The sequence below is a fragment of the Gouania willdenowi genome, chromosome 6 (genome assembly GCF_900634775.1).
Source record: "Gouania willdenowi chromosome 6, fGouWil2.1, whole genome shotgun sequence".
NCBI lineage: Eukaryota > Metazoa > Chordata > Actinopteri > Blenniiformes > Gobiesocidae > Gouania > Gouania willdenowi.
The window spans coordinates 13,971,845-13,986,526 of record NC_041049.1 but is presented as its reverse complement, the minus strand read 5'-3'; the positions used below and the strand labels follow the sequence as shown (position 1 = coordinate 13,986,526).

The following is a 14,682-nucleotide window of genomic DNA, read 5'->3' as shown; positions in this document are numbered from 1 at the left end:
TAGCAAGTCTGACTTTTTTCTTTTTATCTCGTTCATAATCAGATCAAATACGGACTTTTAAAATAGGCATTTTTTTGTTGTTGTAATATACCAACAAATGTCCTTTCTGTGATTACCTCATTGACACAATTATTCAAGCCCCTCGTCACATACATATTTAGTACTCAGTACAACACCCTTTGGCAATGATAACATCCTTCAGACGTGAAACATAGCTTGACACAAGTTTCTTGTTGCGATCTACAGGTATCTCAGCCCATTCCTTATGGGCAAAGGTCTCCAGTTCATTGACATTCTTGGGCTTGCGTGCTGCAACTTCCTTCTTCAAGTCCCACCAGAGATCTTCTATGGGATTTAAAGTCGGGCGATTGTGATGGCCACTCCAGAATCTTCCAGTCCTTCTTCTGCATAAAAGCTGTGATAGATTTGGAGGTATACTCGGAATCGTTGTCCTGTTGGAAGGTCAAACATCTCCCAGCTTTGTCACTGACTGCATGACATTTAAACCCAAGATTTCCTGGTAGAGAATTTAATTCATAGTACCTGAAGAAGCGAAACAGCCCCAGAGCATGACTGACCCTCCACCATGCTTCACAGTAGGCAAGGTGTTCTTTTCTTTATAGGCCTCATTTTTCCTCCTTCAGACATATCATTGATCCCTAGTATAGCGCTTTGTCATAGACACTCAAAGCGCCTTACACACTTAGTGGTGGTAAGCTACTATTGTAGTCACAGCTACCCTGGGGCAGACTGATGGAAGCGAGACTGCCGTAGTGCGCCATCGGCCCCTCTGACCACCACCAACACTCACACACTAATAATAATGGCTTGAATTTATATAGCGTTTTCTTTGAGGAGAGACTGAAAGCGCGTTACAGAAACCATTATTCATTCACACCAGTCACTCACACAGTCATACCGGTGGTGGTAAGCTACAATGGGGCATACTGACAGAGGCGTGGCAACATTCACACCAGGCAATGTGGGTGAAGTGTCTTACCCAAGGACACAATGACAGATGCCACTGGAGCGACTGTCCCCCACTGTGGCACCTGGAATTCTCAGTGGTCTCCCATCCAACTACTAACCACACCCAGACCTGCTTAGCTTCAGAGATCTAACGAGAACGGGCAATGACAGAGAACAGTATCCCATTGGCATTTGGCATACTGGAGTCGACTCTTCTTGTGTTTTGGAGTCAGCATGGGGGGTGCGTCTGGGAGTTCTGACACGAAGGCCTTCATTTCCCAGTGTGTGCCTATTATTGTCTGGGCCAAAACCTGAGTACCTCCCCCTGACAACAAGTCCTGTCGCAGTTGTGCCTTTAGCTTTAAACTCACAAATTGTGCTTCCAATTGTGTCTCTTGAAATGTTTCATGTCTTAACTATCTTTTTATATCCATACCATTGCTTCTGAAGAGAAATTACCTCCTCTCTTGATTTCTTTGACCATTCCCTGGACTTCACCACGTTGCAAAGACACCATTAACCGCCTAGAAGGAGTCGAGTATCGCAATTCTTTTTAAATCTGCTTAATTGCTGCCCTTTATGGTTCTGTTCACATCTACATCGTGTTTTTAACGCCTGATTGAAACCTCCGTTCTAAAGAGTGCTCTTTATGGGGTTGAATCATTTTGTCAGTGAGGAAATCACAAAACAAACCTTTGTTGGTATATTACAAAAAATATTGTTGTAATTTAAGTTGCATTTGTTTATTTTACAAGTCCTTATTTGATCTGATTAGAAACAAGATGAAAAAAATAAAATTTCAAACTTTCTAAAGCACTTTACTGCAGTGAACACAACTGTAATTTAATCTATTGTTGTGACCTGATTTGAACTACTACACTTTAAATAAATGTTATCTGTGTCTAATCATTACAACCTTTTCTTAGTATTTTGTGTGTGAAACTATTCCCGTGTTGACCTTTTTTCTGTGACCCAACTTAAAATGCTGCGCTTAATTTACGTTTAAAAAAACTCAATACATTAATAGTTTCAAAGTCCTTATATGTATGTTTTCTTTTGATACACCCATAAAAAAATCCAATATTTGAAATTATAAACTAGTAATAAAACAAATCCAGCTTACTGGCTTTCTATTTGGAACATTGCAACGCTTCCTCATACAGGAGAACAGTTTCTTAGGTTGTGACTCCATTTTTACATCATAAATGTCCAGCGACCCCAGAGACTTATTTAGAAGTAGTTTTTGAACAAGTGTGTTACAAATACAGAGGATTGATGCACAATGTGACAAGATATTTTTTTATACTGCATTTCTTTTGAACTAGATTTATATTTGATAAAGTTTAAGTAGAATACAGTTGTTTGATATGTATTGTGTGAAATAATAATAAAAAAAATATATCTTTTTTTTTTTTTTTTAAACAATTACTAAACATTTCAGATTACCCCATTTTAATTCCAGACCTCACGGTTGGATAAAAAGCGTTTAATGTATAGCAGACTGTTGTCTATTAAAGTAGGAAAAATATAGTCCCATTCATGAGAAAACAACAATAAACACAATTTTTTATATTGGTATATTATTTAGTAGTTGTAGTAGTAATATATATATATATATATATATATATATATATATATATATGTAGTAGTATATACAGTATATTATTTAGTAGTTATCAAATTCAGAAAAAATATTATTTATCCCCTGTGGTAATAATAATAATAATAATTAAAAAAACAGCACTAATAATAATAATTATACACACACGCAGAAAACAAGGAGGTTGGAAGGTAAACTGAATAAAAAGGTGCAAATTAATGATTAGGTGCAAAATGTTTATGTTAAATAAAAAATAAAAAAATAACGATGATGATAATGATTACAAATTACAGAAGTATATATACATACTGTATGTAAACAGATTTTTTTTTTTTTTTTAAGGACCGGTAGCTTCCAGATACCTGGTGAAAAAAGTCTGATTATTGTAAACCTTTAGTGTTCAGGAGGACAACAGCTTTGGGAACTAATGTTGTAATTATAATAATTAAATAAACTAATATTATTACATTTATACCTTATTATAATCCGATTATTAACGATCAAAAATTAAAAAAAACAAAAAAAAAAAAACAATAGATTTGAGGAAAAAGTGTTTAAATGGATTGTTTTTCATGTGTCTTTGGGTATTATGAGCATTGTCTCCTGACTCTACATTGTAGTTCACTACTTGTGCCACCAGATGGCGCCATTGGCCTGTCGCTTCTTCCTCCGCAGGTGAAAAAGCCTTGAAACTGGACGCGTCGCGTGTCGCGCACATGAAGGAGAAATCATGTGTGCTCGTGCTGCTGATCAAATAGTTATTACATGAGATGCCCGATTCATTTATTCATTTCATGTCATTCACAGGCACGAGCCGTGAAGCTGTGTGCTTTTTTTTTTTTTTAGTTTTTTTTTACAAGAAGAAGAATCAATGTGACAAAAATAATGGATGAACTTCTGCTTATTGAGCGTGCGCGTGAAGCAGATTTGAATGACTTATTAATGCGTTCAGAGCAGCAAAGCGCCTCCCACTGTGGAAACAATCGATCCTATTGATAAGTCATAAACTTGAGCGAACAGCTGCACCGCTGTGGCGCAATTAGGCGGTGATTTGGTGCAGCGGGGTTGGATGCTGGAACACACGCGCGCGCGCGCACTCACGCACGTAGAGCAGCCGTCCCCGTGCGCTGTCCCTTTCAGCACCAACCACAGGGGGAGCGGTGCGTGCGTGCGTGCGTGAGCGTGTGTGCGCGCACGGAGGACCCGCGGCTGGCGATCAGGTGGCTTCCACCAACATTATTCAACATGACTGACACAGTCCACGCTTGAAGAATTCCTCCGCACAGGCAGCTCGGTCCCCTCTCCACCTCCCTCCTCTCCTCCCCACACTCACTCACTCAGTCCTGGGGATCGACTTCACCACAGCACCGCCTCCATCCCTCTCCCTCTGCTGGAGTTTCAGCTGCTTTTTACGCGTTTGGATGCTCAAGACGGTGCGCTTTTACGCACCAGCCGCGGCGCGTTGTAAACCCTTTTCTCCTCACATGCACTAATTGTTTTCAACCTTTTTTTGTTTCTTGGTTTTTTTTTTTTTCTTCTGGACGGGAGGAGAAACCGAACCTACCCCTGGGGAGGACTGATCATTTTTCAGAAGAGGGGGGGGAGAAAAGAACTGCTGAGGTCTGCAAGGAAGTTATCGGGGACCCCAGAGGAGTCTGCGGGGGAGGATCCAGTCAAGGTACCCACATAGTTTCCCCGTCCTTTTTCTAACCAAATCCTGTGTCCCTTTCTTTTTCAATCTGCTGTTATTTAGTGTTTAGTGTATACTTTCACTGCCTTCTGGAATCTGGATGGATCCCCAGCTGCACTGCTTTGGTCCGCGGATTTAAAAAACAAACAAAAAAAAAAAAAAAAAAGGTACGTTTCCCCCTCATTATTACATCAAAAAATGCTTGGTACGTTGTGTTAGTGTAATTAATATTAATATGCGAGCCTGCTTTGGTGATCCTGTGTGGTGGTGGTGTCTTAATTAGGGTGCAATGAGAATAGCATCAGTGCTGTGCAGAATGAAGCCTATAGGGCTGCATAATGAGCATACACCCTCACACTTTGATCTGCTTCCACTGCCACATATATTCACAACCTGTGGGCTGTAGTTTTCATCTCCAGACACACGACTTCATCAAGACCGAGGCATGTCTTTCTTTTAAATAAAAAAAATATATATAAATATGGATGTGCTTCCACTATGGAATGAGGTTATGATCCATCTTTGGAAAAAAAATGAATGTGAAACGAGACTAAAGAAAAGAGAAAAGAATGCAGTGTAGGGATGTGTTTAGATATTTATCTGCAGAATGGGAGTGGTGACCCATGTGGTGTGTGTGTGTGTGTGTGTGTGTGTGTGTGTGTGTGTGTGTGTGTGTGGATGATTAGTGGTTGGGATTGCTCCAAAAAAAAAAAAAAAAAAAACTAAAAATATGAAAAAAGGAAGCTGCAAACAACTGTGACTGAGCCACTCATTAACCCTCCTATTATTCTTAGGGTCAATTTGACCCCATTCAACATTTATCATTCAAAAACAATAGTTTACTTTACTTTATGTTTTTATGCTGTTTTAGGATGTGTTTTTTTATTGTACTAATGTTGATACATTTAGTTTTTAGGCTGACTTTTAACAGCTGTCAATGGAAAATAGCCATTAGGCTAACTCAGGTACAATTACTGTACATTGTCCCTGGCAAATAAACCAAAAATGAAAGCTAAAATAGATTAATGATGACTTTTCCTAATGTGATGGGTACAATTGATTAAGCACAACATGACCATTATTGTATTTTTTTTATTTTGCTGAACACATATTGCACGCATTGGTGTTCCTCTGGGGTCAATTTGACCCCAAGCAGTTTTGTCTGTGTAGAACCAGTCTGTGTGTGTGTGTGTGACCTTACATTCACACACCTGCAGGTGCAGAATTGATACTTTTGACTTGATTAGCGAAGATTTGGATGAAAGATTTTCAAGACACACAAACTCTAAAACTGAAAGTTTGACCTGACGGTGGCGCTGCAGGAAAGATCATATCATCACCACAACCAATAGGGTTCAAACTCTTGTAACGTTTGTAATGTTGTCGGTAAATTTAAGAAGATTTGGATAAAAACTATTCAAGATAAATTATTTTAATTTAAAAGTGTGACCTGATGGTGGCGCTAGAGAACAATTCAGTTTCATTATCAAGGGGTTATTTATGTATTCAACAAAAAAAACAAAAACAAAAAAAAACTTGGTCAACAATTTTCTGAAGATCATTTTCTGGAGGCAAATATCCCTGAGACCCCAAGAGTCAAATGTGTTATTTCTGAGAAAAGTCTCGATGCCCCGCCCCTAAACAGCCTCACTTCCTCCCTCTGCCTCTCCCAATCTACCAGAAGCCACGCCTCTACTGTTCTGCACATGCATCTTGGAACATAACAAGGTCGCATCAGGTCACATTGATATAGGTCTATGGGTCAGGTAAGAGACAAAATCATATTTACCTGTTTGCTGTTGTGATGCGCGGCCTTGTTTCCGTGCACAGTTCCACATTCACTTTGATTGACAGTCTCAAAAACAGGAAGTCAAAGCCTATTGGCTGCGCACACTGCAATCGTTTGCATTTATATAGGGGTTTATAGGACGAAGGAGGGACTTATTTACATTAATGTATATGACTGACCACCGGCAGTAGACCATAGTAAAAGACGAGTTAGGTATTTTTTCGCATTTCAAAAGAATGATACATAAACATAGATTTCTCAGAAACTCCGGATCTCAGCTTTAAGGAAAGAAATGAGAGGGAGAGCAGTGTCAGGAGGAGGACATGGAGAGCCATGGAAACAGAAGCTCATTCCCCAGAGGGAGGAGGCACAAGGTGATGTGATGAAGAGGAGGCAGAGGAAGGACGAAATGAGCAAAAAATTAAAGAATATACTCAGAATTGGGCAAATGACAGTGATTCAATTATTGCGTCTCGGGGCCCAGTCGTTTAAACTCAGAGGATTGACCTTAAATCAGAGGAGCCGCCTTCTTCACAGACCCTGCTTCCTTTTTCCCCTTCTTTACAGCTGCCACCAGGGAGAAGAATTCCACTTTTTAAGTGTCAGGACGACTCTCGTGGGAGTGTGGAATGCAGTGACTAATAGCAGAGATGATTAGAGTCGGCACGACCCGCAGTGTGATGTGACATCCAAATATGCAGACAAATCTGTTGCTCTATATCCAATCTTTGGCTTTGATTGTGAATTGGAAAAAGAAAAACCTTTATTACCATCAGGGTCTCTGAATCCCCATACCCTGCTTTTATTTCACTGTCCTGTTGAGAGATGTAGAGTGGGTCAAAAAAAGGATTTGGCAAGCACCGATTGTGCGAGTTGTCCCACTTAAAAAGATGAGCGATCTGTAATTTTCATCACAGATACACTTCAACTGTGAGAGACAGAATGTGAAAAACAATCCAAGAAATCACATTGTATGATTTTTAAACAATTTATTTGTAAATTCTTGCGTAAAATAAGTATCTGGCACCTACAGACAAGCAATAATTCTAGCTTTCACAGACCTGTTACTTCTTCTTTAAGAAACTCTTTTATCCTCCACTTGTTACCTGTATTAACGGCACCTGTTTGAAGTTGTTATCTGTATAACAGACACCTGTCAGTGTCCACACAGGTCACACAGTCAAACTGTGTCCGTATAGTTCCCCCTGTCTCCTTTCCTATCCACTTTTCCTTAACCCCCAGAAGTGTTTAAGTGGAGGCCATGATAAGGAGTGTTCCAATTCTCTGAAAGCTAAGGAAAGGAAGCTCGATGCTTCCTTTATAATCTCCTTTAGCCTAGGAAACACTGATGCATCCTACACCAAAGGAGACGAGATAATGCTGTTCCATGATTCCTTGCGGCGACAACATTTAAAGGGACACGCTCATCCGACACTAACGAAGACTAAAAAGAGATGCAGATCATGTCAGTTACCAGTGCTATAATATGCCTTGAACAACTTTAAATAATCTAAAACCCATATGTTGTGATACGCAAGACATATTATCGGATTGTAAGTGACATAAAACAGAGCACTCTGTCATTCAAGAAAAAGAGATTAGACACATTTTTTAGCCACATTATGTTTTATTCAACATAATTAATTCACTGAGGAATGCTTTCTGCTGTTGTACATGTGTCTGCCTACGTTATGTAGGCCTATATCTTGTATAAATGTAATAATTTCTTAAAATCCTACTTTTGTATTCATGTTGATTTCTGAGTGGAAGGTGAGTGTGAGGAAACATTCTCTATGTGACGTTCTTCTAGTTTCTCTTTTGTTCCTCGTAGCCTGGTAGCCTCTTTTCCTTTGATTTACATTCAAACCTTGGGATATTTCAGATTATATCAGCGGGAAGTGTTATAAATGTGCTTTTAGAAGTCCATTTTCAGAAATTTGTAGTTTTTTTCACCACGGCAGACGTCACCTTCACCGCCGTTGGATTATTATGTCACCTAGTTGAAGTGCGTCTGATTATCAAAACAACGTGATGACCTTTCCCTAACTCATCTAGGAAGTCTCCTAACACCTTTTCTTAACCCTGTGACATCATCCACGGGGGTTAAGGAAAAGTGGATAGGAAAGGAGATAGGAGGGACTATTCGGACTCTAACCTTCACCATGGCCAACACCAGAGAGCTGGTTAAGGACACCTTCCATCTTAAAGGTACAGAGGAGGATTTTCCCAAAGTTTAGAAAAGAAACGCCCTCTCCAGTTTTTGAAAAAATGCACATACGCATCACTCTATCTGCTACCAAGAGGGAACACTTATTAAACGTGTGCGAGAGAGAGCGTGCACGCGGCCGGTTTTCCTCGTGCACAGCTCTGTTTACACGTTGGTGTTGGCATCGCTCATACAAGCTTACTTTCCAAAAGAAGATTTGTACTTTCCCACTATGTCAGACTCGCCACCGGTGAGTGAAAAGTGAGCATGCGCAGCAAGCAAAAACTAGCTCGGGACTAGCGCGTAAGACGGCCTTACGTAAATATACCACCACGATGATTGACAATTAGTAGGAGGGCCAATTGTCTTGATGATACACCCGGAATTTGACGCCAAAATAACATTGTCCACAACACCTTTAAGTGACTAACGCTGCTCCATTTATGTGTCTGCTCTGAGGCCACTTTGGGAATTCCTGTCGTCTGCCTAAAAACAGCTGAGTCGTCCACACAGATCCACACAGTGACTCATCATAGTGTATACTGTGTGTGCAGAGACAGGGATGCAGCAAGTTCAAAGTGTGAGACATGAATCAGTGCTAGCAAACCTATTAAAAGCAATGTTTTTTATTCATAGCAGTAGCTTGACTGTATGAGTAGCTTCGACCTGGTTCCATTTAAAGAGGAGGGAAAGTGAGGGATTAATCAGGACAGAATTGAAATATAATTGCATTCATTGAGAGCGGATTTCACACTGGGATGAGACCTGAACCTCAGGCTTGTTGTTGGATCATCAAAGAAAGGTCAGACTGAGGGTTTCCAAACCTCAGTGACTGATGCTCTACTTTCCCTATGGAAGAGCTTACAGGGCAGGATCTGCAGCAGGGAAACAACTTGCGATATAAACATTTTTGCGACTATGATGGAAATGTTGAAGTGTAGATTCTGTAAAGTTTGGTGATGAATGAGATCCTGTGTAGATTAATGAATGCAGCTTGAATCAAACTCACTGAACTGAGAGGGTTTTACTCTATGTGCCCTCTTCAGGAGACGATGATATGCCAAATTACTGTCATTATGGGAATTAACTATACGCAGAGTTTGTGGGGGGCGGCCTTCCCGACAGGCAACACAGGCGGCCGCCTAGGGCGCCATCTGCTGGAGGGGTGCCAAATTGCACCCCCCCAATTTTTATTTTTATTATTGTTTTTTAAATATTAATTTAAAAAGGTATAATAAATGTGAAACACACCCTATACAATCACTGTACATGTTTTCTCTTAATTGAATATTAGTATTAAGTAATTTCGCCTAGGGCACCAAAGTTTTCATTACTATTTTATCTATTATTGAGATTTTTTTTTAGTTGTTTTTTGCTGCTTTGGTTTTAACATATTACTATTAGTTTTATGTCACAGATGTGAGTTCTACCTCAGGTGTGGAGTATAAGCTTTCAGTTGAAGGCAGCTCGGTCCCCTCTCCACCTCCCTCCTCTCCTCCCCACACTCACTCACTCGACTTCACCACAGCACCACCTCCATCCCTCTCCCTCTGCTGGAGTCTCAGCTGCTTTTTACGCGTTTGGATGCTCAAGACGGTGCGCTTTTACGCACCAGCCGCGGCGCGTTGTAAACCCTTTTCTCCTCACATGCACTAATTGTTTTCAACCTTTTTTTGTTTCTTTCAGTGAAATTTTCCCAAACTTTTTACACTTTAGGTTGGTTCTTCTTCTGTTGCACAATTCTTTTTCACAATGTAAATGGTGAAGCAATTTACAATGTACTGCATTTACAATTGCAATTTACAACATCAAACAACGTGTCAACGCACATTTTTTTAACATAACATTATCAATTATGTTACTAATCATTAGTGTATATGTTACACACATTGTGGTAGGCGTGAATCTTGAGACGATCTATTTATTTATTTATTTATTTATATATACATTTCCCCCCCCGGCTAGGATCTCAAATTAACCCACTAGTGTCTACCTCATTATTAGTGTTTGATTTGAATGTGGGCACGGCTTCTGTTGAGCTTTACCTTAAGATTTGTCACATACTGTATTTGATGATAATGACGGAAATATTCAATGTTGTATAGTAAATCAACACTGGATACACAGCAGGTAAAAGTAAACAGAACAAAAGTGAACTTATTCTCTGTGGAAATTTTCACTTCTTGGTTTACATATTGTATCATAGAGTTTTCCAAATTCCATCCATATCACATTCTCACCTTTGGATTGTTTTTAAAGGTTATGTTGCAAATATCACATTTAATAGAGTTAGCCTTTGCCTGTGTGTACCTACAGTATGGAAACATTGGCACTTTTTGGTCCATTTGATTGAATTTGTTCCTATTGATAGATTAGATTGTTCCAGTTATTTGAACACTTAAAAAAATCAAAGTGTTTATTCTGATTGATTTACATTATCTAGAACTGGGATCACAGCGTGGGACACTAAAATGTTAATATTAATGTCAGCATTTGGAATACTGACCAATCTGAGCTTTAATACAGGAAAGAACAACAGTTTTTTGTTGTCATTTTGTATATTTTTCCATCATTTTGTGTGTTTTTGGAGTCATTTTTGTAGTCATCTTATGTTTTATTGTAGTAGATTTTTGTATTTTAGTTTTTCTTTGATGCTATTATGTTTTTAGTGTATTTATGCAGTTGTTTTGTGTATTTTCTTTGTGTTTACTTTATCAGCCGCATAAATTTGGACTGTGCTTTTTTAGTCTCTCTGTTGATATAAACATTTTTGTATCTTGTAACTTCAGTAAAAAAAAAAAAAGTCTTCAGAAATTAAGATACAAAGATACATGAGATATATTCAAATTGTGTTCACGTGGAGATTAAAGTATTCCCTATTTGACTGTAAAAAAAAATGGAATGGACTGATCTTTTTTTTTAATTCTGCACTTGTCAAGTTGTTTAAATTAATGGTCTTTGAAACTTTAATATAGTTCAAAGTTTTCTCAAATTACTTTTTCTTTATGTAGGTTTTGAGGATTCAAGATCAAGAGAAGTAAATGAAATTGTCGATTAGCTACTGAGCTAACGAAAGTCCATAAACACTTAGACTATTTTATTCATAACTGATTTTAGTGCAGAACTGAGTGCCAGCCTCTAATGTGACAATTTTACAGCCTTGAACATGGGTGTCTTTTTAGAATTCTATACAGCTATTGTGATGAAGCACAATTCAAGAATTTGGACTCCCTGTTGTGTTTTTAGGCCATATTGTGGTTATTTGGCTACATTTATTGAAAGCGGTTTCTTCAATGATGCAACGTACTTGTTGTTTTTCACATTTCTCTTCCTCTTCGTCCCATAATCTGTCTGTTACTCTTTTTCATCTTCACTGCAGCAGGTAGTCTGCGGCTTCTTGTGAATCGCCCGAGGAAGTACCAAACTCACTCTCTGCTGTCGATTTAACAGCTGTTCCTCTTCTCATTATGTCAAGTGATGTCTATGGTGTGTGTGTGATTATAAATTGACAGAGTTTGGGTTTTCAATTATGGAATAGAAGTGCAAATTTGGACTCTCCTGCCTGAAAAGTCCTTTGAGAATCCATTTGTTGACAGTGTACCATTTGTCGCACATCCTCTTGCTTTTGTCGTTCTACACTGCCTTGTTGTCTCACCTGCAGGTGGGCTTTTGTCGCCCCACAGCTGCTAGATGTTCACAACATATTTATACTTCGACATCTTGTCTCTGTCTTTCTCAAACAGGCTCTGCTGAAGATGTGACTTGGAGGATTACGCATCATACTTCCTCACAAGAGTTCTTGGCATCTGCTGCTGCTGCTACTACTGTCGTTTTTTGTGCTGTTACTTCTGGAATATGGTTTACTCATGGGGTTTGGCGAGGTCCAGCCACGGGGTCTTTTACCCCTCTCTGTTTGACCAATAGGAAGGCCTGGCTGTTCATCCAAACTGTTTGTCTTGGATTATCTACAGAAATCAAGGGTTCAAGATCACTAGTTTTTAGTTCCTTGACTTTGTCTCTGAACATGGAACCACAGTGGAGCTCAGCGTCTTACCCCCAGTCTCCCTCAGTCATCGTCCTACTGGTGGCTACTTTCTACACCTGGTTCCTACCTGTTACATCCCCCCAACGAATCCTCATAGATCCACAGGCAGCTCCAGAGTACGCTCACTCAATCCGACTTGACGGCGACATCATACTAGGAGGATTATTTCCCGTCCACTCTCGAGGTGATCGCGGCACCCCATGTGGGGAGCTGAAAAAGGAAAAGGGCATCCACCGTCTGGAGGCCATGATGTTTGCGATTGACCTGATAAACAAAGACCCTGAGCTGCTGCCCAACATCACTCTGGGGGCTCGAATCTTGGATACGTGCTCCAGGGACACGTACGCACTGGAGCAGTCCCTTACCTTCGTACAGGCCTTGATAGAAAGGGATGGATCAGACGTCCGCTGCGCCAACGGAGACCCGCCAATCTTTACCAAGCCCGATAAAATCGTCGGAGTGATTGGAGCTGCGGCCAGCTCCGTGTCCATCATGGTGGCCAACATCCTGCGCCTTTTCAAGGTAAGAAATGATTCCAATATAACTTCTTTAACTTAATTTTTTTTCCCTTCTTCTGATACTGCCATGTAGACTTCTTAAAATTGAGTTATTGTTTTTTTATTGTTTTTGAAGTAAAAGTTGATCTATTCCTATTGGAGATGGAGTGTGGTTAAGTGCGGTTTTCAACCCCTTTTTGTTTACTATTGGGAGTTAAACCAAGTTCCCTTTCAAGCATTTTCCTTTTTTGGCTTGTGAAGCTAAACATGAGATTTCATTTTGTTTCAGATGTATGCGAGTGCATGTGTGCGATTGTGCGTGAGATGTCTCAAGACGCAGTGTAAAACTTGTAAGGAAAGGCTTTGTGTGAGTCTGTGTGTGTGTGTTTCTGCAGCACAGCTTAGATCATGTGTGGCCTGTGTTTCAGCCAAAAAACAAAGGGTTGCCAAACACGTGTATCAATTACAGCTCAAAGAATCTGTCAACAGCCACTTCATCTCCTGCTCAGAGCATTGTGTGTGGATGCATGGTTCCTTCTCGGACATTGTGTTTTGTTGTTGTTGGTGTGTGTGTGTGTGTGTGTGTGTGTGTGTGTGTGTGTGTGTGCCCAATTGAGTTTTCTTCTGAGTGCGCATGTTTATGCAATGCTGTGTTTGATTTTTATCCTTACCTTGTACGTAGAACAGTTCTATCTCTTTTTGTGTGTGTGTGTGTGTGTGTGTGTGTGTGTGTGTGTGTGTGTGTGTGTGTGTGTGTGTGTGTGTGTGTGTGTGTGTGTGTGTGTGTGTGTGTGTGTGTGTGTGTGTGTGTGTGTGTGGCATTGTCATCATTAGCTGCCCTGGCCTAATAGATAGCAGCATGATTATGAAAGATGAGTACAGTAATGACACCCATGGCATTTCACACCCACGTTTGTCCCACAATCATTCACCGTGTGTGTGTCTTTTTGCTGGTTTCCTTCAGAAATCCATATGCTGTAGGTATTTGTGTGTGTGCATTTTTGAACACACTTCAACAACTGGCTTGTATGCTAAATTGAAGCTTTATTTTTGCATAATAAACAACAACTAAACATGATTTATGCCAGGATCTGTCACAGCAGCCGCACTCCCAACACTGTGCTTTACTGCATCGTTCTCATTTGCCTAATACGATTTAGGGCATTTTATGTGTTCTGTTTGTAGATACAGTATGTGTTCAGCGCATGTCTGTATTATATCCATTGTTAGTACAATAGCATGTTTAGTTTCATATTTTTAAATACGTGGGAGTGGAAACATGTGGCGAATGTTTGTATGCGTGTGTGTGATGTGTTTGCCTGTGGCAGTGGTATTATATACGACAAAAGACAGTATCTGTCTTAGTGTGGTTTATCACGACTATTATACCATGTGTCACGGTCTGAAAATAGTATGTAGGACGCACACAAGCGCAAAAAATACAGAGCCACAACAAAACATATGTCTTTTTAATGGGCTAATCTGACAATGTTAGTCAAAGCTAGTCACCCACTCAACACAAAGGTCCCAGGAAGCAAATACAGCAGGGATTGTGTGACTTTGTGTTTATTAATCAAGCAGCAGAGCAGACAAAAGAGATGGAAAAACAGACTGTGTGAAAACATTCCTATCTAAACCTTTCATAAAAACAGTTGCTTTAGCTTCCTAGCGCGCTTAGCCACAGAAGAATGCAGTCGTCGACAATCGAAACTTTGAGAAATCAAGTTAGATCAAAGTTATTGGTTTCTTTTGTTGCTCGGTCCTCTTTTGAAGATGAGGGGTTTTACTATAACTATGGAGTAAGATGATGCACAGCACAGAGACTGGATGACATGAGATTTAACAAGATGAAACCGAGCTAATCCACATGGGGAAACCAGGCCATC

The 14,682-nt window shown here is 39.9% G+C and overlaps 1 protein-coding gene across 3 annotated transcripts in view; it reads left to right on the top strand.

Annotated features, from left to right (window-relative positions):
* The first annotated feature begins 4,117 nt into the window (after positions 1 to 4,117).
* grm8a (glutamate receptor, metabotropic 8a) overlaps positions 4,118 to 14,682 on the top strand; it is a 369,998-nt gene continuing 359,433 nt past the window's right edge. For 2 of the 3 annotated variants that reach the window (XM_028449580.1, XM_028449582.1), the window contains exons 1-2: positions 4,118 to 4,247; positions 11,998 to 12,821. In XM_028449580.1, the coding sequence (XP_028305381.1) occupies positions 12,279 to 12,821 (543 nt within the window). In that variant the 5' untranslated portion in view covers positions 4,118 to 4,247; positions 11,998 to 12,278. Of the gene's footprint in view, positions 4,427 to 11,997; positions 12,822 to 14,682 lie in introns of all 3 variants that reach the window. The other variant, XM_028449581.1, reaches the window with a different exon arrangement.